We start from the raw sequence: 26,410 nt of genomic DNA on the forward strand, positions 1-26,410 counted from the left end.
TTTTATTGTGAGACTGAAGTGTAGAGTATTAGTCTAGACATTTACCTATGGTTTATTTAATTGTAAAAGCAACAAAAGCAGTGTCTGGCAGTGTGATAGGGTGAGTGGGTCTCAGAATTACCAATGGGCCAGATTGGAAGGGACCACTGAGGGTCATCTGGTCCAGCCTCCCTGCTCAAACAGGGTCACCCATGGCACAGGATTGCATCCAGGTGGTTCTTCCCTGTGAGGAACATTCCAGACCCTCTCTGGGGAGCCTGTTCCAGTGCTGTCACCTGCACACTGAGGTTCTTCCTCATGTTCAGGTGGAAATTCCTGGGTATCAGTTCCTGCTTAGGACTTGTCCCATTGCTGGGCACCAGGAGCAGAGCCTGGTCCCCTCCCTGCAGACCTCAGGGATTAAGTCCTCTCTCAGTCATTTCTTCTTCAGGCTGAAGAGCCCCAGCTCCCTCAGCCTTTCCTCATGAGAGATGCTCCAGTCCCTTAATTATGGGATGACATCCTTTGGCTGCTTTTGTTTTACCCTTAAGCAATGGCACCAGAGTTATGGCTGGTAAAAGTTATACACACAGCCACCCCAACACAAACACAGCTTATTTTGTGTATTTACAGTAGGGAAAAAAAAATAGTTTCCTGATGATGTGGCTTATTTGGGTTACTCTAGTGCTGACAGAAGCAGGACAGCCTTAGGAAATGGGGCTTGTTTGTATTTTCACTAGGCCAGCTTGTTTCTCTGTGTTAATCTAAGAGCGAGTAAATCCGTCTTAAATTTCTGCCTTGCTTGTTCACATACAAACCTAAACAGCAAGGAAACACTCTTGTCTATATCATCTCTCTCTTCTGAATTTGTGTAGTCTGTTCCAGCAAAGCCTGTGACAGAAGCCTGCATTGATGCATCTATGGCAAGTGGCAGCTAATTCTCTCTTTATCTCTTAATCTAATCAAGTGGTACACAGTAATTCCCAAAGCACAACTGGATTATCAGCACAGTGAAGCCTCTATCCAATCACAGTTTAAAATGAACCACCTTACAAGGCCATAGTAAAGGCACTTGATAGAGTAGGGACAGTTAAAGCACCTAATTATGCAGTTTGATTAATCAGGACATCTTTGAAATCATTGATGATGTTCTGATGGCTGCAGACTGAGATTTATCATGTGCAGATATCATCTACTTCTTCCAGCCTCAAGGTGCAGCTGTTTGCTTCCTGGAAGAAGATTTTGTTCCTCACAGTGTTTAGAAGTAATAGCTTTTCACTGAGGGATGGATGCAAGTAGTTTTCTCCTCAGTGATTTTCTGTATGTGGGGTTTGTTAGGTTTTATTTTATTTGGGTTTTGTGGCTTTTTTACATTATGTGGTCATATAGAGAAAGCCTACAAAGCTAAGGTACTGTTGAATAGTCTGTAGCCTGGACAAAACTCTGAAGTTCATAGTGTCTCATGTTCCAACAAACTCTTTCACTTGCCTTTTTTTCAGCTCTGTTATTAGTGTTGAAGGATTAATATTTTGCCATTGACTGGCTTCTGTTTAGAAAATAATTATGAATTTCATAATTCTCAGCAGCTCCATAGTAGCAGCAGTGTAATGCAAATGCAATTTTGGAAGAAAAGAACAATATTACAGGTTTTAGGGCTGGACTTTCATCTGGACTATGAGTGAGAGGTCATTGAAGAGGAAAATGAGTTTAACTGGTACCTACTAACATTTTCAGACTGCTGATTTGACTCCCACCTAATATGTGAAGTTCAGAGAGGAGTTACCTCAGCTGTAAGCATTTGCTCCAGAACAATGTATACACTGGCCTGCAGTGCTGAGCTTCAGCCTCCAGGCTGCTTTGGCTGCAGTAGTACAGACACTCAGAACACAGTGCACGTCTTCCTGTAGAAGAAAAATATAATCTAGTAATCTTGTAATAGTCAGAACTGGTAGTTCAGTTTTACAAAAAGTATTTTACAGACATTCAAAGCTTCTGCAGGTACTGAAAAATCAGCTTAGTAACTGTTTAATAGAAAAGTTGTGATACCTACTGATCTAATACTGTTAATGAAAGCTTCCTGAAGCTGTTCCAGGGACTGCATCCAAGTATTGAATGCCTTCAGCTCTTAAGACCTGCTCTATCCATAACACTTAGCTCTTACAGAATACCAGGTATTTTTGGCTTTGTCAGCATGTCAAAATTGACATTAAAAACCCACTTGGAGAGTTTTGGTGAAGATTTCAAGTAGCATTAGCCTAATTGTGCTCTCACCAAAGTCAACATATTATGTCACCAGATGAGAATCATTTTAATGCTTTTAAAGTTGAAGTCCATAACTGTAATAGGGTAGATGTGATTATTTGGGTGACTGGACAGAACTGGAGACAGTATGTGGGGCTGCAGTTTTAAATTTTTAAAAAACTTCATATCTTTGTTAATTATACAAGTTACTGGAATGTGTTCAAGTCCATTTATGCTACAGCTTCTTAAAAAGCCCTACAGACATGCTAATGTTCAACTCCCATTTTAGAAATGTAGTTTTAATTGTGAACTGATCTCTTTGCTAAACAGACAGTCTTCATTAACTTGGATTCACTATTTCCAGAGCCTGGGCAAGCTGCAAGTGATAATGAGATGCAGATCCTGGCTAATGAAACACTTGTGGAAGGTTTGTTTTTCCAGACATGACTGATTTTGTGTCTGTATGAGCAACATCACTAGTGTCAATATCTGATTAGAAGCCTACACTGAATGATTTTCTCTCACAAAGGCTCAAATAGCTTCTGTTCCATTATGAGCAGTGACAGGAGACTTTCCTGCAACTCCTGGGGTGAGAAGGCCCCAGTGAAGAGTCCACCTGTTCTGACAAATGAGTGTAAAAACTGAAACCGGGTGGATTCCACCTCTGAAATGTGTAGTGACTCGTGGAAGTGACCTGTGACCATGGAATGGATCTGAGTGTCCTGACGACTGTCTCCTTGCCCTCCCAGCAGGTGTGAACAGTTTTTGTGTAGAACAGCCAGCCTCTCTGGTGTGCTGTAAGGGGGAACCATCTGTTCCAAGCACACCTCAGTGTGACTTGGTTTGTGGCAGAGGCTACTGGTGCCTCATTGCTAATGAAAACACATCACTATTAACAGAGATATCAAAGAAGTGCAGGAAAAAAGTGCAGAAAACTCCTGTCTGCATGCAAAAAATGCTTTTTAATCGACTGCCATCACTAGAGGCAGAAAGCCAGTCAGATAAAAATCAGCAGTTCCTTGGTGCTGTTCTGTTATAGTTGTCTGTCTTTCACCACACATTATTATTGAGTGCTTAATCACTATTAAATCTAATTCTGGGATGACATCTGAGAAATTATTTTACAGCATTAGCAGCTGGAAGAATGTCTAGCCTGTTAATTATTTACATTATCTGTCTCTCAGAATAACAGCTGGCAGTTTAAATACTCTAGAATGAAACCCAGTACCCAGATAAATGCCATATTTATGAAGGTGTAAGAGCATACTGTGTAATCTCTTAAAGTCAGTGCCTTCAGAAGGTGATGTAGGAACTCATTTGGGGTACATCCTGTACTGATATGTCTTAGGGAAATGGGAGATACTTTTCTCTGTGCACACATACACAAGATATCTAATGCTTGCAGTTTTATAATGTACCTAGGAAAGAGCTATAGAGTCACTGCAAGGGTAGCTAGTCTAAAAATCAGTCAGTCAGCTGTCATTTCTGAAATGAAACTTTCCTGGCTGATTTTGAGGAGAATCAAGGTATTAGTTGTGAACTCTGTTGGAATTCTGGCATGTGCAGGTTTGCTCCCCATTTCTCCAGCAGTGTGTGAGCCCAGATTGTATTGCTGTGCTAAACCACCCTCATTCCAGGTAGTGGGACTGACGACCAGAACTGCTTTCATTTCTGGATAAGCTGTGAATGCTGTGCTGCTGAGAAGGCAAACAGGTGAATTAAATCCATACATTTTGCCCTTTCAGAGTCCAAGTCTTTGCAACCTCTTTCCTAGGGTGCCAGGTTTTGGTCTGTTCCCAGTTGATTCACTTGACTCCTCCAGTATGAATCTTCCCATGGGAGTATTGTGAGGAGCTCTGCATGTCCCCATTCCTTGCCTGAGGATGAAGCAGTGGTGGGGCCTGTGAGGTTTTGATCCATAATTTGACATTTGACCCCTCTCATATTTTGTCTTGGAGAAGGGAAGGATTGCACAGATATCCTTTTAAGGAGCCACATGCTCCAGGGTGATGAAAAGGAAGACAGAGGACAAGCTGTGGCTCTAAACACCTCAATGCAGATTTTGGGTCTTTTTAAAGAGGTGGACACTTGCTCTTAAGGTCTCTGCACTGTTTCAGTCTGTAAATGTAACTTTCAGGTTCACTTGGTTAAATATTCCTTTTCTTCTCTCCTGCCAAATTGTCATGCTTGATCAGCAGAAATGCTGGGCTTTCCCCCGAGGCAAATACAATCTTGTGAAGGACAAAGTATTTGGGAAACACTGGGATGAACAGGAAATTTAGAAATTGCATGGCACAATTTACAAATAAAATCCCAAGATGTTTTTTAATCTTACAAAAGAATGGTCTGCTCCTTCTCCCTCCTCCAACCCCATGATTCATTTACCTTTGTACTTCTGTAAATATGTACTGTATTGTAATGCTTGTTGAGAACATGCAGCTTGAGTTATACTATTCAGCCTGAAAATACTGGGGAAAAGCAGTGATAGGATAATACACGATCTGTGGGAATAGAGGGCTGTTTGTAGCATCTGGCTGTCAGATTTCTGTTTGCTTGTCTTGTTTTAGCATTCTGACAATTAATCAATATTGAAATGCTGCTCTGGATGTGCAAAGGATTAGAGTAAGTGCCAACCTGACCATATGCCTTTTGGCCAAACTGCTGTTTGGCTTCGTTAAGTTTTATGAATTTTCACTAGGTATAATCTTTTCTCAAAAAAGAAGAAGCTAATAATGAAGTAATTTTTTCCAGGGCTATGAGCAAGACCACTTTTGCAATTCTTGGCATACACATTCAAAAGAAAACAGTAACAATGCATGTTCAGGCCATTCATTTTTATTTGTGTTGACAGTATACTCACAGATTTTTCTACTGTTGGCAGTAAAATTTTGGCTAATGTGCGCTGCTTATTGACTGAAAATCCTCCCATGCACTTCCAAGACTTCCAAGGGAAGTCTTGCTCTCCCATCTACTCTCTATTAATCTCAAAAATTCCTTTTTATTCACAAACCAGCCAAAAATGGGCAGTAACACTGCAAACTGTCCCAGAATTGCCCAGCTAATCCTGGTGCTGTCAGCAGCATTCCAGAACTGAAGGTTTTTGAATCCTGCCAGTCAAATTTACTTTAGATGTAGTTGCAGACGAAAGTTGTGTTACACTTCTGTGCCCACCACCAGTGCTGAGGGGTGAACTTAAAAAAGGCAGCAATTCTTGGCCCCATACTGCCTTTGCAATCCCATCCAGTTTTCCCTTTAATGTTTTCCACATATGGTGCTGAAATCCATTATCTGACTTATTTTCTAAATATAGAATCATAATTATTTTTAAAATTATCGATGCAATGAGTCTTACTTGTTTTCAAGACGTTTTTTCCCCTTTTGCAGTATAACAAAGCATTGCTAGTTCTTGTGTTGCCCATTTCCCATAGGTATTTTTGAAGATGTTTTATTCCTTTTTCTTTATGTTTTACTGCATATTGGGAAATACCTCCTTTCCAGTTTTGAAGCAGAAAGCAGAGTAGCAAAGAGCACATTCCTCTGCCATGGAAGAGTGGCCAGGTGTGAGCAGGCTGTGCCCCACTGGCAGCACAGAGCTTTTCACACAGCTGTACTTGGTTCTTTGGTAGCAGTGGTAGAACAAAACCAGTGTTGGTAGTAGCAAAGCACAGGCTCAGTGGTTTCTTAGCTGAATTTTGAGTGTCTCTTACCTTGCACTACCCAGCTGTAAAATCCTTGTGTACTTCTGTGTTATTGGAGTGACCAAATGGAATTAACTTCACATGAATAGCTTTGAATTTGCTCTTCCATTATGCAGGATTTTGTCTCAGAGGTGAAAAGTGGCTGAATGTAAGCCTAGACTGTGAAAAAACAAGTAGAGTGAATGAGTTTTATTTCAATATAATTTATCATCTCCCTGCAAATATTTGTGTTTTTTATCTAAAAAGCAGGAAGCAGCTTGTGATTTTAGTAACATGCTTAGAACGAATTCTGGGGTTTTGAACAGCTTTCCCTGCTTTGGCAGTGCTTTCCATTGTCAAATTCACAATGACTTGTAACAGATCTATTCAGAAGAAATCCTACCAGTGCAGATTTCAGTTTTAGTGGCCTGTTACACTCCAAACCACTCCACTTCTCTTGGCAAAGAAAATAATATACAGTATTATATCGGGGAGAAACTGGTAAGTGGCACCTGAAAGCAAACAGTTTTATTCATAAAGAGAAAAAATGATACCACTGTTCAAGTGGAGTCACAACTGATAATGGTCTTTAACAAGAAGACAGTTCTTCTCAGGTAGTGGGTGGCGATACAAAAATATGAAGTTATTTTAAATTCACCTGGTATTTTTAAGTTGGAATCAACAGGTTCCATCCTGCTAATGTAAATGTTTGTTCTTAGGAATAACTAAAAGCATGTTTGAAAAAACAATATGTAAGGAAAGAGGAAGTTTTAGTAAGACTGGTGAAACATTCAGAATGACATGAAGTATTATTGACTTTCTTATGGATTACCTCAAATTTTGGGCTTGTATTGTTGCAAATTATGTATTCTGTACCTGAATATTTGAATTAATTTCAGTCATGGCAAGAAGATCTCTGGAGTTTTTTGTGAATAATCACATGCAGCCAATGACATAAAGATCTGGAAGACTGCCAGAATTGCAGTAACAAAATGAAGCTAATTTCTTACATAATTTCCTGACTAGCACTTTCCCAGACTACAGTAACCCTGCATATAGCATTTGAAAACATTACCAACAGCATTACAGAATGAAGCCCAGTACAATTTAATATCTGAGAGAGGATGAAGGGATTAAAGTCTAGAGGTACAATGTCAGTGGAACAGTCAGAAGGGACTTGTATTCCCAAATTTTCTATAGAAAAGTTACAATGTTCTCTGTGTGTCTAGGGCTGAAACAATTTCAAGATTTGCCACTCTATGCCACTAACCATTTCTTGCTTTTTCTGTTGGACTCTGAGTGAGACTGATAACAGTAGTGAGCTTTGCAGATGGAAAGGAACTGGTTTTGTAACAGATTGAGTTTTGGGAGAAGGGTGTGGGTAGAAGAAGATATGCATTGCTGGTTTAGTCTCAGACATGTGGTCAGATCCTTTTGTTTGAACCTCCCCACATTCTTCAGGATGTGAGTGGGAGTATTCTCCCATACATGAAAACCTTAAACGACTCCTGTGACTTCTCTTACAGTGAACCTCTGATACTGCTGGTTTCTAAGAAAATAGTTTTAAATTTATGTTGAGGTAGGACAGGCATGGAGGTCTAAAGACACATGGTGAAATACACAGTGCTTCTGAAATCTGCTGATGAATGAAGGGTGGTGTGAACCACGACTTGCAAGCTGCAGAATGGTGAGTAAAGGTAATAGCAATAGATTGATGATCCAAATTAATAGGAGTTTTATGGTGCCCCTTTAGCTTTCTAACATAATAGTTATGAAGTCAGGAAGATGAAACATCTTACATTTAGTGGCATTTCTCTTCTGATGGAAGTGGTGGTCACAGATGCAACAGCAGAATGCAAGAGCCAGGGTGTGCCTTTCTTTCCTCAACTCTGTGTGGACTCCTGTATTTGTGAGAGGAATAGCCAGCCCCTTTGACTGGCTAGGAGCAGCTCTGTCCACTGCTCATTCAGAGTTTCTCCCCTCTGGTAAGGACAATAAATTTTCTCAAGAATTTTCTTCTGTGGACTTGGAAAAGCCTACTTTTTCATTCTTTCTTTTTATTTTACGTTTGGTTACTTTTGCTCCATTATGGCCTATGGAGTTGAATGTGTTTGCTTTCACCTCTCTTCCACTGGGCAAAAAGCCAAACCATGACTCTTGGTGTAGGGATGCAGACTTTCTGGTAAAATGAAATATCTGGTAGGATGTACAGATCTGTCCACAGCATAAATTCTTAGGAACATGGTAAGTATAGTGAATATAGACATGCAAGCACTAAGGTGCCCATGCAGCCCTCATGCAATTTTCAACGATTGAAACATAGCCCATGGGATGTGTCTAGAATACATTTCCAATCATTTTAAAGCTAGACTTCATGTATTTCAGTGTAAACTACCTAATAATTTATGCCCAAATTAGTCTTCACAGTACTACAAAGGAATCTTTTCACCAGGATTTAGTTGTGGTCAGGAATACATTAATGGATGAGAACATCTTCTGTTGTAAATAGACAATTTTTTCTCTCTGCAACTAAACCATGAACCCACAGAGGGAGACAAGAAGCAAAAGCACATAGCCCAGTTGAAGAAACAGTTGGCAGCTATTATTTTTAGGGGGTTTATGCCATTTGGGAATTTAGCCTAATATACCTGATCCTTAAAAAAAGGCCAAACAATCACCTCCTCAACCAGTATTAGCAGTGAGAGTGGATATATTGGGGTTTTTTTTCCAAGTTACACACAAACTGTTGACACAGCATGGTTCAGTTGTAATACACTTATTAACTTGGCTGAACAAAGAAAAATATTTTTTTCTACATGACTGCTTAGCACACAAACTCAGAGTGATTGGCAAAGCTGAAAACAAAATGTCTTTAAGAGAAAATAAAACAAAGCAGGTTATTTAGTAGGGAAAGGAGAGGGGAGTTTTTTTTATTGCAATCTCCTTAAGGGACAAAGTGGGGAAATCCCCTAATGTTGTTAGTATGACACAAGATCTCGTGTTCGAAGACTTGTAGAAGTGTGTCTCATGTGATGACTAATCTCATTTGTCTTTTCTATTTTTCTGTCACCATAACTGTGATGTTTGAGGACAGCTGGTGTCCTCAGAGCTCAGCCATCCTGTGTTTGTTTGTTCCATATAAGTCTAGAGACTGAGCCAGCGAGGGTGGCAGTGCAGCTAAACTTGGAGTGTGGAGCCTTGCTCCTAATGCCCTGACAACAGGACTTTCAAGGTGAGTTGTATGACCTTGGGCCTCCTTGGGCTTGGGGAGAATAATTTTGTCTGAACAGAGACATCCAATAAAGTCATGTTCTTGATCCAGATGGAGGCAATGAAGCTGAGGGACTTGACTCTATGCACATCTGGATTAAAGGCAGAGATGATTTTAGTGTTCAATATTGTTCCCCTATATCAAAGGGATATGTTTAGATAATCTCCCACTAGAAGGTGAAATAGGAGCTTTCCTTTTCCCTTATTTTTAATTGAGAAAGCTCTGCTGGGCACAGTATTCTGCTCCCCATATTCCTAGTGAGGTTTCTTTTTCCCCAATATTTTAGGGTTTTGTACTGAAAGTGAATTTTAAATGTTGAAGGATAATGTGGGAGTTTCTGAAGCTGAATAGGTAAACATATACTGGGATTGTCTTATTTAAGACATTCCTTGTTTGCCACTAAGGAATAAGAGGAATCCAAAAAATGTATTGCACTTAGCTGTAGCTGTCATGAATGCTAGAGGAGGTCCCATAAAGAGGCTGAAGGTATTTTATTCTATCCATTTGTCAGACTAATCACTGTCTTGTGAGAGGGGTTATTTCAGTAAAGAATGAGAGTCAGCTCTCAAGTGAGAAGGAAGTGAATGATGTGGAGATACCTGACTCATAATTAACTCTGTTTGACAGGTGAGCGTGCACAGCTTTATATAATATTGTATGAACGTAGTTTGAAGGCAGTGTGTGGTGAGTCACAAATTCTGCATTCTCAAACTTTATAAGGCATTGCATGAAGTGATTCTTCTCCTCCTAGATACTGAATTACCTTGAGTAACAAAACCACTTTTTTGTGTTATATCCTCCTGGTTGTCAAGTACAACTCCTGCATGTCTCTGTCTCCTTCAAAAGGCTCCAGGTGACTAAAAAAAAAAAAAAGAAAAAAGGAATGAGAAACTGGAATATTTTTCAAGAGTACCTTGCATTCAGTGCATTTTCAGAATCCAAATTCCTCTCATATGTACTTCAGAAGTTCTTGCCAGTTGTGTTCTTCCACAGTGTATATTTTACTGTGTTCATTGAGTTATTGTAACTGTTGATTTTAAGTCTTAAGGTTATTTCATAGACAAATCATGCTGAGGTCCAAGCAAGTTTAATAATACTTTTTGTTGAATTCTAAAATATAAGAGGATCATTCTGCTTGAATACTTGGCAGCTGTGAAGTGTTTTAATGATCAGAGCCTTATTTCTACATCACTATTAAAGCAAATAGTGTTGGTAAATATACGTTTGTACAGCAAGCAGAAATTTCTTGTACAGAATTTTGGCACCTCTCTTTCTTTTGACTACATTTTTTCTCAAGGGAAGCAGCCTGGAATCATGTAATGATTTTGTAGTGCAAAGATGCCAAGCACTAGTTAGTAAAGAATTTTCAAGTGCGAGTGCTCACAGCTGTAAAATGTGTTCCTGTACCTTTACTCTGGCTGTTCTAACCAGAAAACTCTTCTGTCTGTTCACCAGCAATGCATTGGCACCGTACCTGCAGCAGCAAGTGTTACCCTGGGGTTCATCTTACAGAATGCATAGGAAGGAGGAAAAATGTACATTTTGCCTCAGCACTTGCTCATCACCACCTTTATAATTCAGGTTTGCAGGGTAGGATTTGGGATGTCCTACAATCCAGAAACAATCTGGATCATAGTGATAGCTGAAGTTGTGCATAACTGACACGAGCAGTAAGTGAAGGCAGTGAGATTTTGCAAGGTAAAAGAAAAAATCTTCAATTGAACTTCTTATCTCTGATTATGTTCCAAAAAGATCAAGAGCTGTTCTGTTGTAGTTTTCCTATTTCATATATTGATAGGCTTCTAAAGCACACAGCAATTAGATAAATTGTCTACCAGTGTTCAGAGTGAGAGGGGCTGATACAAATTTCCTAAGCCAGTCATGTGACAGGTAAGACAGTTATGCAGATCCTAGCAAAAGTGGCTGGAATTTCTACTTGTGAAGAAGTCAAGACAGAAATCATCTTCAGCTGAACATATATAAATATATACAAAAAAAAATCTTTGTATTTAGAACACAAAGGACAGTTAAGATGGTGAAGAATTGATTATGTATGTGTTTTAGAATTAATTTTGCATGAATTCTAAGCAAGGAGAATGCCAGTTCTTGTACAAAATATTGTAATTTATTGCTTTTCCAGATTAAATAACCAGAAGGTGATGTGTTTTTTTTTGTAGTTCTTTAAAATGTCTGTTGAATGTCACAGATTTCTAAATCAAAGAGGTTAAAAAAAAAAAAGCTTTTTGGAAGCAGACAACATTGTGCAGAACACTTGTTTTTGCTCTTCTAATCAATACATACAGTTTCTTAAAATTTGCCTAATATACTGTGAAGTATGCAGGTCAATTATTTAGCAGTTATTAAAAATGTAGCACTATCTCATTTTTGATATTTTACTATGACTTGTATTTTTGCTACTTTTTTTTGCCTTTCCCTTGAGTAGAACATTGGTTTGTTATATTATTTCATATATAAGAAAGTGTTAGTCCTCTATATGTACAATATTTCGATAAATAAGAGTTGAATTTACAATTTAAAATAAGGCTGCAAAAACAGTTATCAAATTACATATAAACAGTGTGTTAAAGGCACAGTGAAAATGTATGAGGCAAAATGAACACTACAAAGTCAAAAGCTATGCTGTAAATCTGAGACACTCTTTTTTCAAATGTTTCATATCACAGAAAAACTCACTTCTTTGCATTCTTCAAAAAGTCCCTTTATTCTTTTATCCCAAAGAAAGGACATAAATTAAATCCTTGCTGAACTAATAATGCAGCCAGGAAAAAAAAAAAAAAAAACAACTAGCTAATTTTTGTTTAACCATTTAACATTCTCATAGAGATCAGCTCAGTGCACAAGGCCTGTGGAACTAATCTAAAAAGACCTCTCGGGGAAACTTTGGTTGGAGGGAAGAAAAACTGGCACAGCACTAACTCCTAATGTGTCCTTTGCTGGTGAATGGCCCGTGACTCTCTTCTTTTTCTTCCTGCAGTTCTGTACTGCATTGGAAATATTGCATCCCCAAGCTTGGATACATCTCTGACCCAAGAGGGATGCTCAGAGGAGAGAAGGAAGCTTAATGAGATTTAGTGCCTAGTCTGGTAAGTCTCCATGTGACTTTGCATTGACTCAAACCTCCTAGTTATTCCTGTAAAGGAAAAAGCTTTATATGATCAGAAACAAACACACTGATGTCTTCCATGCTTTCTTTCTGAAAAGAAAACCAGACAACATCATTTGGCCTCTACTGGCACAAGACTTCTGAGCAGAACAGGAAAAGTAACCTTTTGCCATCCAGGAACAAATTATTTTCTCCTCAGTAATGAAATGGCAAAATGTGGACTTGCAGCAGAGGTAGAGCAGCTGTGTTAAGGACCATTGCCCCTGAAAAAGGCCAGAGGGGGGATTGCAGAGCAGTACCCCACAGCTCCAGCTGTGCACCACTCATCTTTACTGGGATCCATGGGACAGAATGCAGATGTGGGCAGAGGGATGGGAGGAGCAGAGTGCATCCACCCTTTAATGCAGGACATGCTGCCCTCAGGGCTTCCCCTCCAGCCCAGGGGCACAGAGCAGGGCTGGCTGGAGCAGCAGCACCCCTGGGCTGCTCCCTGGGTTGCGGGGGTCTTGGGCTCTGTGCCCTGAAGCAGCTGGACAGGGTGACATCGAGGGGGAAGGTTACTCAGCCAGCACCAGGGGTTTTGAGTATTTGTTTTGCTTGTTTCCAAAATCAGTCCTGACTTGAAAGCTTTTTCAGCAGCCGCAGAAATCTACAGTCTTTAGCTCACAGCCCAGTCTGTCATTTTGTGTTACATCATGCACTATTCCAGGAGGTTGAGCTGCCTATGATTTCATAGCACAGTTGATTTTCTAGCTTAAGTCCTCAAGGGACCTTAAAGGGAATGGAAACCCTCAAATAAAATGAAGAAGTTAATTTATATTACTAACCCTAAAATGCAGCATTTATTTGGATTAATAAAATACAAAATTGTAATGATCCTTTATAATGGGTTTGATTTTAGTTCTGCAATGATTCAATATGTTCAATATGTTCCTGCTTCCCAATCTCACTTTGTCTTTATTTTGGGAAATATTTTTGTAGAAGAGGAATTCCTCTCTGAGGGAGGTGATACTATGGAAGGTCTCAAATTGTCTTAACAAGTTTTAAATTTTCTGGGTTACTATTGGTCTATAAAAAAGTTGTGATTTGAAGTCAAAGTCCACTTTTCATCCTGAAATACCTTGTTAGTTGGATAATTAATTGCCCCAAATTCCCCAAGTGGAACACAGATACCAAGCTACTGAAAGACAAGAATTTTCCATGTTTTAAATTCTGAAGGAACAGTCCCAGCTCATTCTAAAGCCTGCATATACATTGTATGTTCTTTTCAGACTAACTAAATTTTGGTGTAGATCAAAGGGGTTCTCTGTGACATGCAGGTTTCACATACCTCTAATAAAAACAGTCCCATTGTGCGAAATCAACGAGTGTGTGGTCTGTGCTGGAGGAAAATCCAGCCTAGTTTAGTTCCAGATGCAGGCTAACTCTGTATGTGAAAATCTCTGTAGTAATCTTTCCTCCTTTGCTGTTAAGTGAACTATTTTAGAGTATCCCATCACAAACTAGTTGCCTGAGGGCAGCCAAAAGTGGAGAATGTTGTGCTGAGAAGATGTAGGAATGCTTTAAGTGGGCATTGCCTGCTGTGGGAATCAGAGAGCAATTGTTTTGACTTCATGTTCTCATGGAGCTTTTGTGACACTGTGCCAGTCCAGTAACTTGGTCCTCCTTCAACTTGTACCTCTTCTCAAATTATGTTACTAAAAGCAAGCATTTTCTGTCAACTCCATTGTTAAGCCTATTCAGGCATAGTTGTGAATAAAATTCAGTTAGCTGATAGGTCAGTTTATGTTTTGAAAAGGACTTGAGGGTGCTGGTGGATGGGACACTGGGCATGAGCCAGCAATATCTACTGACAGCCCAGAAAACCAGTTGTGTCCTGGACTTCATCTAAAGCACAGTGGGCAGTCGGGGAGGGAGGGGATTCTGCCCCTCTGCTCTGTTCTGGTGAGACCAATCTGGAACATTACATCCAGCTCTGGGGCCACAGCACAGGAAGGATATGGACCCGCTGGAAACAATCAGGAGGAGGCCACCAAGATGTCAAGATAAATTGAGGGATGGAGCACTTCTGCCATAAGGAAAGGCTGAGAGAACAGGGGTTGTTCAGCCTGGAAAAGAGAAGGTTTTGGGGTAACCTAACTGTGACCTTCCAATGCCTGAAGGAATTACAGGAAAGGTGGAGACTTAAGAGTGTGGAGTTACAGGTCACGGGGGAATGCTTCACACAGAGAGTAGGTTTAGATTAGATATTAGGAAAAAGCTCTTTACTGTGAGAGTGGTGAGGCACTGGCACAGGTTTCCCAGAGAAGCTGTGGCTGCCCTATTCCAGAAGTGTTGAAAACCAGATTGGATGGAGCTTGGAGCAACTTGGAAGGTCTCGGCCCATGGCAGTGGGCTGGAACAATATGAGCTTTAAAGTCCCTTCCAATCTAGGCTGTTCTAAGAAATTCTGCTCTTGCTGTGGGATGGACTTTTGCTGAGTCCCGTTTCCAGCACCAGTCGGGCTGTTCCGGCTGTAGCTCGGTCCCAGCCCGCAGCAGAGCTCGGAAGGGGCCGCTGGGGTGGGAAGCGCCCGTCCCGTCCAGGCCGTGGCGGGGCCGGTGGCGCCACCGCGCGGCCGAACCGCGGCAATGCCCACGCGCCGCGTGCCAAAGCTGGTTCCTATAAAAACTGCTAGGAGTCACAATTATTCCTCCTCTTTTTCCACCCCCCTCGGGTTTTGCAGCTGTTTCTGTTTCGGCTTTACGAGGTGACAAGCCAAACTGTCCAACAAAACTCCGCTCTTTGTCACTTACTGTTGCCCGTGGCAGATGCCTGAAACGGTCAGACCACTGCCTCCAGTAGCGCAGTGAATCCTCACGTTTTAGTCCTTGAAGTTACCCCATTTTGTCACGGAAATGGTTATGTGTAGAGACAAAATAACATGAGTCTTTCTTACTGGAGTGTTGGTAGATGCTGGAGTGTGCCCAGAGAAGGGAAATTAAGATGGTTGAGGGATCTGGAGCATCAGTCTTATGAGGAGTAGCTGCAGAGGCAGCAGATAACTGATTGGAGAAGAGGAGGCTCAAGGGAGACCTTATCACTCAACTGTCTGAAAGGAGGCTTTTTCAGCCAGGTGGGTGTTTGTTTCTCCTCCCAAGTAACAAACAATAAGATGAGAGCAAACAGCCTCAAGTGGTGCCAGGGGAAGTTTAGATGGGATATTAGGAAAAATGCCTTCAACAAAACAGCACTGGAACAAGTGCTCAGGGGAGTGTTAGTCGCCATCCCTGAAGGGATTTCAAAACCTAATAGATGTGGTGCTTAGGGACATGGTTCAGTGGTGGACCTAGCAGTGCTTGGTTATCAGTTGGGCTCTCTGATCTCAAGGGTCCTTTCCAACCCTAACAGTTCTATGGTGCATGCTTCATGCTCCTCAGCTGCATTTTTGTTTCCCTGTTTAGCTTATCTGGTAGTTTATAATGGGTTTTAATCCTCCCAATTCATCCTCTCATAGAGACTGGCACTAACATACTAGAGGTCTTTTTTTTTCATTTCTGCTGTAGCCCTTTACTGCCACAAGAGGAAACTCTGGAGTCTGAGGCAGGACAATGTCCCTAAATTTACAACGAGAAAACAATCCCTTTTTGTTATTTTTTTCTGATTTTTTTTGTTGGTTTGCGTTTTTTTTATCATAGGATATACTTCTCTGCCACAAACATCTACATCTATACATCACTTCCAGATTATTTAAATAATGTTATTAGGAAAAAATGACCAATTGAGGAGGAAAAGCAGGCTGGAAAACTTTACTCTGAACATGGAAGGAATAAAGTGATGGGTGAAATGGTTCAGAGGAGGAGATTTCATACAGAAGACAACTGATGAAGAGGTTGCTGCTTTGCATGAGGTTGAATAATTTTGGTTGTTTCTCCAGATTCTCTGAAGACTCTGATTTAAACTGCTGCTGTTCATAGTCTGTCACTAAAAAGCTGTAATCAAGTAGGGCTTAGATACTTCCCTCCTCCATGCTCTTTGTAGCTGCTGCTTTTAGACAGGAAAAATCTCAGTTCAACTCTAGCATTGCTAAGAAAAATGTGACCTCTGATCTGGAAGTGCCGTGCCTCTGAAGGGAATGTTCTGTAACACAGAATGATAGAATCTTTTTATATATCACTGCTTAAACAGTGATCCAAAATAGTCTGGAACTCTCCTGACTTACACCGAGTCCAAAGTCTTGTCTGTTTGGAAGGCTTCAATGCACTATATTATCAAATCCAATCTGTTGCAATTAAATTGCATCTTGGTGTTTGAGGATGCATTTGGTGTGGGTTTTATGTGGTGGGTTTTTTGGCTTGGTTTTGTTGTTATTTGGTTGGGGGGTTTTGGTTGTTTTTGTGGTTGTGTGTGTGTTGGGTTTTTGGTTTTTTTGGTTTTTTTTTTTTTTTTTTCTCCAGAGAATGAAGATCCTTTCCCCTTTCTGCAGCGAATGTGTTTTCCCTCCGTTTCGGCTGTGTTTCTCCTTAGGTCAGGGAGGGCCGGTGCGTTTGCCCTCAGTTTAGAAAGGGATGGGTGGAACTCGCAAGGTTTTTCAGCAATCTCTGGAAAACAGCGCTTTTTGAATGTTACCCCATCGACCGCGCTATCTCCTCCCGTACCCAGGCTCCAGTTTTGGGCTGGCTTCGGAGGAACCCGGGGCTGTGGCGGTTTTGGCGGGCTGAAGTTCCTTGGCCATTCGCCCTCTGTCGCGGGCGCCACCCTCCGCGCCGTGTCCCCTCAGTGTCCCGCCCTGTCGTCTGGTGTCCCCTCAGCGCCGGGCCGGGCCGGGCGGTCCCGCCGCGTCCCCTCAGCGCCGGGCCGGGCCGGGCCGGGCGGTACCGCCCCGCTGACGGGATCCGGCGCGACGGCGGCCGCGCCACTTCCTGGCGGCGGGAGCGGGGCGATGGCGGCGCAGGACGTGCTGGGCCAGACCGCCCGGCTGGCCTCGTCCAGCGCCCTGCTGCAGGTGCGGGGCCGTCCCTCCCTCCTTCCTCCTCCTCCTCCTCCTGCTGCTGCTGCTGCTCGGCGGGGCGCCGCAGGTGCTTCCCGTGCGGCTTCTTTCACAGGTGCTGTTCCGGGTGATCACCTTCGGGCTGAACGCCTTCACCCTGCGCTACCTCTCCCGGGAGCTCATCGGCGTGGTCAATGTCAGGTGAGGGGAGGCGGCTCAGCGGGCACCCCTGAGGCGTCCCGGGGCTGGTGGGGCTGCGGGGCACAGCTTGTGCTCCGTGCTGGTCTGTGCCCTGTCACTGGAGATGCTCTGATTATTGCTCTGCAATCTGCTGTTGGCTGTGTCGCAGTGTTTGATCATTTCATGCCTCCCCAGGTCTGTTTTGGCCTGAAACACGGGTAGCACTGGCCTGGTTTTTGTGTTTAAAGTGTTGGTTTGCAGAGGAAAAGCTAGATACAATGTACTTTTCCTGTAGGATAGACTTTGTATCTTCATATTTGGTCTGCAGCATGTATTCTTGCCATTTGAATGGTCACACGAAATTACTTTCTCTCTGTTTTTAGGAGATGGTGATAATTTTAGCTTATATAACCATGCTTGCACACCTGTAAGAATTGTCTGCCAGGTAGTCATGTGTAAAATCTGTGATACTACCACATGAAGGATTTACAATCTATAGAAAAGAAATAATTTTCTCTCTTTTTTTTTTTCTTTTTTTTCCTTTTCACCCCCTTAGGCTGACTCTGCTGTACTCAACAGTTGTCTTCCTCGCCAGGGAGGCATTTCGCAGAGCTTGTTTGAGTGGAAGTGCCAAGAGAAACTGGGCCAAAACAATTAATCTCTTGTGGCTGACGTAAGATACCTTTAAAAGTTTACTTCCTTAGAATTTCTTGTTCTTGTCTGAGAGCTCACAGAATGAGAGGGAGTGTTTATTAACTGAGGTAATTATTTCAGCATTTAGAAGCCTCAGTCATGTTTCTTATATAGGACTGAGGTAGGGAGTTGCTCAAGCCTGGTGCTTTAGCATTTACAGACTTGATTTCTTGTTGGAGCACATGAGGAAGTTCATTGCCAAAAGTGCCATTTCTTCTGTCACTTGAGTTTCATTTAGGTTGTAGCTGTTGAAGGAAAACCCTGTTGCACAAATACTTTGCTTTTTCTTCCTGCTCAGTTTTGTTCTTTTATTACCTGATATGCATTTGTGAACCTGCAACATAAATTTTTGGGTTGGAGAGATGTGAAAAGGTGAAAGTTGGAATGAAACAACAGGGAGGAAGTAGGGTTGCTTCTTTTAGCTGTGGTGCTGTTTATAGCAGAACAGCTTACAAGTCCACAGGATGCTGCAACAAGCAATCATACGGTGCAGTAAAGTGGATTTTATGGCTTGTTTCTCCCTTCTGGTTCCTGGTTCTCTCTGCTCTCTCCCTCTGTTAGCTCTAGCTGCTGTGTAGCTTCAACTGGACTGGGCAGTAAATTTACCTGCCTGATATGGTGGAAAACTACCCCTGCATGATAAAATAGTATTCTCCCACTGGGGCACCTGACTTTCCCTGGAACTGCCCAGCTCTTATCTGGATCTGGCCCAAGAATGGGGGGTTATGTGTGGTCATCTGCATCCAGGTATGAAGCAGAAGGATTGTCCCTGTCAGGGGGAGGTCTAATGCTAATATTTAAAATTTATTGTTTCTGTTCTCTAAGCTGTACGGTACTCAGCTTTCTGCTGTGTGATAGCCTTTCAAACAAGCTTTAAATGACAGAGACGACATTGACTGTGTGCATCTTTTTTTGTTTTAATTTTTCCTTGTAGAGAAGCAAAACTTCAGATGAAGGTTAACTTTGGTGAAGCATCTGAAATGTATTTTAGGAGCTTGATGCCAAATATATTAGGGGTCTGATAGTGCGAGGGTCAAAGAGATCTTTCTCCAGTGATTTAAAACTTGATAGACTGTGCCAGAAGCTCTGTGTTTCTGAAGCAGTGTCAGCAGAATAAGGATGTGCAGGCTGATGTGGGATCAGAATTGTTTGGTCCTAAGGCACAAAAATGCAGATATTTAAACTTATGTCTCTGAAGTAGAAAATGGACAACTTAGAAAAATGTTTTCTGTATCTTGCAGAGAGTGCCTTAAGGGTGTTCATTACAGAGGAAAATATTCATTCTTGGTGTGGTAACAATGGGAATGAATTCCTCAGGGGCTTTTTTTGTGTAATCATTGTGGCCATATGTGATATTATAATCTAATTTTCTTTGTGTTGTTTTGGTTTTCAATTTTTGTTTTGTGTTTGGTTTTTTTCCTGCTGAAGTAACATTTCCATTAATTAGTTTTTATGTTAACTTTTTAGAGTCCCTCTTGGTGTCTTTTGGTCTCTTATCTTGGGCTTAGTCTGGCTACACTTGCTTGAAGTACCTGACCCTTCTGTGGTTCCTCACTATCAGGCTGGTGTAGTGGCATTTGGTCTTTCTGCCATTATTGAACTCCTGGGAGAACCATTCTGGGTTTTAGCACAAGCTCATTTGTTTGTGAGACTTAAGGTTAGTAAAGTCCATGGGGTGTATGCATGTGGGGGGAATCTTTACTGAAAAGAACAGATTATTGACTTGGATCTTTGTATATTCAAGCACATAAACCCCCTGTGTGTACTATTTAGCACTGCATGGCCTGTTTGTAACATATCCAGGAATTTGTACCCATTAACCAAGCAAGTTGGTTTATTACCAACATTACATTACATTATTACCTTCAAATTCATTAAATCCTGAAACATAGGTTTTGATTGGAGGGAGAGACATACTGCTTTCACAGTTCTACATAAAATTGTGGAATGTATCTATTGAGAACATGACAGTCTCAAGCAAAATTTTCTCCCTTGTATCCAGTACAAAGGACTGAGAAAATGCAAAGGAGGAACTGTGGAATGCTAGAATAGAAAACTTACAGAGAAATGACAATCTAAACTGGCCAGCTCAGTGGAAACTGCAATCAAGTCACACTGACTTTGAAAATCATGCATTCCTACATGAATTTTGTGCATTAAATGTATATATTTTAAGCTTGTGCACATGGTTAGGTTGCCAGAAAATAACCCTTCTCTGTTTTATTTCTTGAAGGTAATTGCTGAAAGCCTTTCAGTAGTGTCAAAATGCATTTTGACGGTTACTCTAGTAATCCTTTATCCTCACTGGGGCCTTTACATTTTTTCCTTGGCTCAGGTAAGTTCCCTTTGTTCTCAGCTGAATTTTAGTTTTGCTTTGACATTTAGCCTGCTATGAAGAACTTTGGGGAGCTGAGAGAAAAAGCTCCTGGGAGGTTTAAGATTTAGAGTTATTATTTGGTATTTTCCTTATACTCATTATTGACTTGGTGCTTTGACACAGAGTTAAAGGGAAGTACAAGGAAACACCTTCCATCTGTGAAGGCACGTCTTGCAAATAAGGTTGTGTTATTCTAATCACACCAAACTTTATCAGCCTGTACCACCAACCTGCATTACCTTATCAGAAGGTGCTAATCAAATGCAATTAATTCAGGTTAAAACTTTTTCTTGATGACAGTGAAGGAGGGATAATTTTTTTCCTTTAGTTTTTGCCCTGGCTGTTGTAGATCACTTATAACTGATGGAAATTGGAAATGTTCTATGAAGTTCTGTGAAGTAAGAGATGTAGGCAGTAGCTGTCAGCTTGATTTTTGATTGAGTAATTGCTTTATAATTGGACCTTCAATGATCTAAAAATGCTGAATACAACATGAAAATTAGCAAAGGTCTATGGTAACCTACAGGTTACAAAAAGATGAAAAGATCAACAGCATTCTTAAGAGCTGTTCAAATACCTAGTTTAATATTTCGTAGGCGCAGACTACTTACATTTTCTTCTCACTGTATTTTCACATAGTATATAATTCTGCATTTCTAAGTTAATTTTGTTTCACTGTTTTTCTTCTCTCCTTCCTGATCTTCCCAGCTTTTATATGTCAGTGTTCTTGTAATGTGCTATGTAATTTATTTTGTGGTGTTTTTGGGATCTCCTGAAGCCACAAAGAAGTCATTTCCAGTTGCTAGAGTGAAAGCTCTATTACCTAGCTTTGTGGAAGATGAGGTAAGTTGTGCAATTTATTTCTTGATCTTCTTCTTAAAATCTCACGTGAGGGAACTTTGTATGTTGCTTTTAGACTGGGGAGTTAAATTGAGTTGTTTTGGGGTTATTTTTGCACTACAGAAGATATGATAGATTAAGTAAAAAAATATTACATAGAAATTGTGCTTGAAGTTTGTATTAGTAAAATTATTGTCAGAAAAACATCATGAAACTTGAACTCTTTGAGGTTATTTGTTTGTTGCTGGTGACTTGGGTTGTGCAAAATATTAATAGACATTAACTGGAGATAGACCACCTGCACTGTGCAGGGGAATGACCAGCTATCACTGAATCTGAGGCAGAAAAGAAACTGGTTTCTTTTCCATGTGACAATGGATTTTGGCACTTTGATCTCTTCACAAAATAACCATGAATGTTCCACAGCATCCTAGAGACACTCAAATATTGCTCAAACAAAAATGAGGCAAAGAAGGAAATTAAAAGACTCATTGAGGAAGACAACACTGTGGATAAGATTTACAGATATAAAATACAAAGGTGGTTCTTGGTTGCAAGTCTTATAAGGACAGTTTGAAGAGCAGTAAAAAATTCACATCTCCAGTGAGGATGAAGGTTATACTGGCATGTTAAACACCCTGGGTGTTTTTTTCCTAACTCTAAACTTGATTTGTATTTTCTGTAGAATGCTCTTATGTGGGTACTTTGTCTGCAGCAACATTGCTTTTCAACAAGGGAATCAGTTTTTGCCAGATCAGTGATGTTGATTGAATGTTGTTGTTGTGCTTGAATTCAGCAATACTTTACATTAGTGGTTAGTAACTGTGGCATTGTGGGTTTCCTCACCACTGCAGTTAGAGCTACCCTACAGTGTTGCATTGTCTTGCTGTTTTCTATTTCTACTCTGTAATTTCAATCACATTTGTTACATTTCATATTTTTTTCTGCAGACCTTTGTTAACTGGAAGGAAGCACGCTTGACTTGGAGTTTCTTCAAACAATCCTTCTTGAAACAGATTTTGACAGAGGGTGAGGCTTGACATAGAAGTGTGAGGGAAGAGGGCTCATGAAAACTGTTTACAAAATTGACTTAAAAGCTTCAGAAAACTTGGGTGGGGGAAGATGAGGCAACTTGAATGGAGTTTTTGAGGGTTTTCAGAATTAGGTGCTGTCCCATTTGACTTTGTCTCTTGAGTACTTAGTGTTGGAAGTGCCTGAACAAGTATTGGGAAAGATTTTGGGGCTTGTTTTGAAGTTTTTTATTTTGAAATTACAGGTGAACGATATGTGATGACTTTTTTGAATGTCTTAAATTTTGGAGATCAGGGTAAGTGTGATGGTATTGTGGAATGGTGGCAGAGTTTTTTTAGTCACTGCTCTTCATGTGGTTCTGAAAATGACTTAAAGTGTTTGAAGACAGCTTGAAAATCTGAGAATGTTTCAAAGCCTTTGAGATGCATTTCAGGGAACTTTAATTTAAGATAATAGAATTATAGAATAGCCTGGGTTGGAAATGACCTTCAAAATTATCTAGTTCCAACCCCCCTGCCATGGGATGGGACATTCACTAGATGTATATCTTTCTCTTCTCCTGTACCAGTAAACCTTTACATTCCTGTTCTCATTCAGTGAACTTTATCAGGATCCTCTATATTCTTCTACAGCAAGAATTTTAAGTGTGGTTTGGTGCTGTTCTAGATTTTGTCTTACATTTGCTGTGGGCAAACCTTGCAATTTTAAGCTGTAGTTGCTTGACTGTCGGAATTTTTGCAGAATACTGCTTTAATGTTGTACTAAATACCATCTGTTTTCTCTTTTTTTGGAGATGTTAAATTAGAATTCGTGTTGTTATTAGAGACTTCATATTAAAATATGTCTAAAACTCTGAGATTTCTTTTTTTTTTTAAGGTGTATATGATATTGTGAATAACCTTGGTTCACTGGTGGCCAGGTTTATCTTTTTGCCTATTGAGGAGAGCTTTTATGTATTTTTTGCTAAAGTGTTGGAAAGAGGGAAGACTGTAAAGGATCAGAAGCAGGTATGTTTATCTCGGATTAATTACATGTCAAATGCTTGATTTCTTTTTTTGCAGATAAGTTGCATCACAGAAGTGTGACGGACAGAAATGTGTGTTTAAATTTCAGTATCGAGGCTGTTAAAATTGAAAAGTGGAGAACAAAAATGTTGAGTGAGGCTGGACCAAAAAGAAAAGAGAATAGGTAAAATGTTAATGAAATAGAAATTAATATATGCAGTGGCATAGTGCATATATGCAGTGGCTGCCTTGCATCAATAAAGTTAACATCAGCTGCTCCAAACAGTGTGATGGAAAGCCTACTCTACTGTGTGTTTCCAGATGTAGCAAGCCATTATTTAAATCATTAAATCTATTAAATAAATACTATCTGGAAATACTTTATTTACTTATATCAGTATAAGTACAGTATAACATATTGCTGATATACTTATATCAGCATAATGTTAAATAATGTTTCTGAAGAGTGCAGCTTTGGGTGGAAAAGAACTGGATTTTTTATGTATGTTTGAGTTATATGAGGAGGATTAATGAATAAGAGCTTTGTTCCACAGAGTAATATTCTTGATCACTCATGAAGGTCAGCCTGTAACAGTCCTGCTAATTGCACATCAACACACAATTAAATCCTGTAGGTCCTTGGTGGGTTAAGGGAGGTGTCTGTGTGTATTTATTTTATATAAAACCTACCTGGTGTGTAGAACTAAAAAAATGGTGGAATAATAAATATGTAAAAAACGTTGCCAAGACATTGTGTGTGAATAATTCAATGACAAAGGATACATTTCACACCTTTATACACAATACAAACTGATTTGTTTCTCTGAAGTAGCATTTCTCCACCAGAGTGGCTATTATTACATTGATTTTGGTTCATGTGATTTACTATGGTTTTTTTCAGGATGACGTTGCTATGGCTGCAAATGTATTGGAATTGCTGCTGAAACTTGTGCTCCTGATTGGCTTCACCATCACTGTTTTTGGCTATGCCTATTCTCAGCTGGCTCTGGATATTTATGGAGGTTCAATGCTCAGTTCTGGAACAGGTAAAGATTTATAGACCTGGTTTTAAAACACCACTCTTCAGGAAAAAAAAACCTACAGTTATTATGATTTTTTTGTAAATCAGCAGTTTGGTTTTTTTTCCTGTGAAACCACTATTGAAATGTGTGATTTAGCTCATCAGAATCCTTCACCTTGTTTGTTTTCTTGTCAAGAGATCTAGACAGGAAACTTGTTCAAATAAACTTAAGCTTCCATTATTAGTATTAACATTGCAACTTCTATCTCTTAGTATCAGTGCCTGTAAAAACAAAGTGGTTTGATAAAATAAATCATTAACTGTTTGTCTTTCTAATGTGTTTTTTAGGTCCAGATCTCCTCCGGTGTTACTCGTTGTATGTCCTGTTTCTTGCTGTCAATGGAGTAACAGAATGTTTTACATTTGCCTTAATGTGCAAAGAAGAAGTGGACAGGTAGGAAACAGTGTCTCCAAAATGTTCCTGTAAATTTATTTGTGCTGACCTTAAAAAGGAATTGGTGCTTTTGAAATTGGCACAGATAATATCATGCCCCACAGAAAAGCAACTCCTTGCTAGGTTGTCCGCATTTAGATTTAGATGTAGAAGCTTTAGCAAAAGTTGAAGGTTTGGGTAAAAAGGTAAGAAACTAAGAAATAGTTAATTTAGCTTTTGGCACATCACTAACTGGTAAAGTAATTTGAATGTGTGTTTTCTGCACAGATGAGCTTGAAGTTACACTTTCTAAGACAATCACTTGATGTATTGAAAGTTTGCATCTATTAACATTTTTCATGTACAGGTACTGGACGTACACTTAGGAATGATCCAGGCGGTGGGTGTGAATCCCGTGGTTTATTACTTTGTAGGAGGTTGCACTAGGTGACCTCCTGAGAGCCCTTCCAGCCTGGATTGTTTCCTGGTTCTTTGTTTAGGCTGTCCCTCATGTGGCCCTTTCAAATTAATTTCAGTGAGGTCTATTTTCCACAATGAAAGTGGGAGCTTTTTTGACTTAGCAAGGGCTGCTTTCACACCCCCTTTAAAATGTGCACTAGTTTTCCAAGTCACTGTTTGTAACAGAAATTAAATAAAGTGTCGATTTGTTCTTGAGCATTCAACATAAAATAGCAAAAAATGCACAAGTTTTTACATTACTAATAATTGTTATTAAATTTGATTTTCTGCAATGAGTGCACAGCTGATTAGTGTAATAGAATTTTGTTCACATAATGTAGTTCTTGGTTTAATTTGGCTGATGCATTTTCTTTCAAATGATTTTTTTATCATCACATTTCTCAAATTTATTTTCACTAGAAGATGGTAAGAGAAATTCTGTTACTCATGTTAGAAAATAAAAGGTCATTAGTAAATGAATGCTGTAACTGCATGCATTGTTAAATTAGCTCTTTTTTTTTCTTTTCCCTAGGTACAATTTTGTTATGCTGGCCTTGTCTTTCATATTTCTGTGCATCTCGTATTTCCTGACCCACTGGTATGGCAGTATGGGCTTTATCCTTGCCAACTGCTTCAACATGGGCATCAGAATAGCTCACAGCACCCACTACATTTATCACTACTTCAGAGAGAGCACCCACAGACCCCTGACAGGCCTGCTGCCCTCACCAGCTCTGCTGCTGGTTTACATCATCAGTGCAGTGGTCACTGCTTTCTCAGAGGTGAGCTCTTTTCTCTCTGCTCTCACTGTCATACTGCTGCCAGGTTTTAGTGTCCACAAAAAGAGGAATGCCATTAGGTAAAAAGGCTTTTGAGGGTAGGCTGAGAGATTTGCATTACAGAAAGGCAGGATATACTGATAAGACATTCTTTGTATCAATGTTCTCTGCCACCTGTACAAGGTGGATCTGACAAGTAAAATATGTATAGTTAATCCATGTTCTTAGTTATTAATAATGGAAATGTTGCAGTTGCACCAAGAAACTGACATTAAAAATTCTATAGTAAAAACAGGTAATAACCAAAACTAGAAGAAAACCAAAAATTGCT

The 26,410-nt window shown here is 40.2% G+C and overlaps 1 protein-coding gene across 3 annotated transcripts in view; it reads left to right on the forward strand.

Annotated features, from left to right (window-relative positions):
* Positions 1 to 17,201: 17,201 nt before the first annotated feature.
* Positions 17,202 to 26,410, forward strand: part of RFT1 (RFT1 glycolipid translocator homolog) — a 47,186-nt gene continuing 37,977 nt past the window's right edge. For 2 of the 3 annotated variants that reach the window (XM_088061924.1, XM_005522173.3), the window contains exons 1-12: positions 17,202 to 17,276; positions 17,377 to 17,462; positions 17,998 to 18,114; positions 19,602 to 19,791; positions 20,368 to 20,469; positions 21,220 to 21,354; positions 22,302 to 22,380; positions 22,628 to 22,678; positions 23,260 to 23,390; positions 24,289 to 24,433; positions 24,757 to 24,862; positions 25,833 to 26,082. In XM_088061924.1, the coding sequence (XP_087918050.1) occupies positions 17,214 to 17,276; positions 17,377 to 17,462; positions 17,998 to 18,114; positions 19,602 to 19,791; positions 20,368 to 20,469; positions 21,220 to 21,354; positions 22,302 to 22,380; positions 22,628 to 22,678; positions 23,260 to 23,390; positions 24,289 to 24,433; positions 24,757 to 24,862; positions 25,833 to 26,082 (1,455 nt within the window). In that variant the 5' untranslated portion in view covers positions 17,202 to 17,213. Of the gene's footprint in view, positions 17,463 to 17,997; positions 18,115 to 18,695; positions 18,882 to 19,601; positions 19,792 to 20,367; positions 20,470 to 21,219; positions 21,355 to 22,301; positions 22,381 to 22,627; positions 22,679 to 23,259; positions 23,391 to 24,288; positions 24,434 to 24,756; positions 24,863 to 25,832; positions 26,083 to 26,410 lie in introns of all 3 variants that reach the window. The other variant, XM_088061925.1, reaches the window with a different exon arrangement.

The sequence above is a fragment of the Pseudopodoces humilis genome, chromosome 13 (assembly GCF_049639895.1).
Source record: "Pseudopodoces humilis isolate 2021_Gansu_Grassland_sample_001 chromosome 13, ASM4963989v1, whole genome shotgun sequence".
Lineage (NCBI taxonomy): Eukaryota > Metazoa > Chordata > Aves > Passeriformes > Paridae > Pseudopodoces > Pseudopodoces humilis.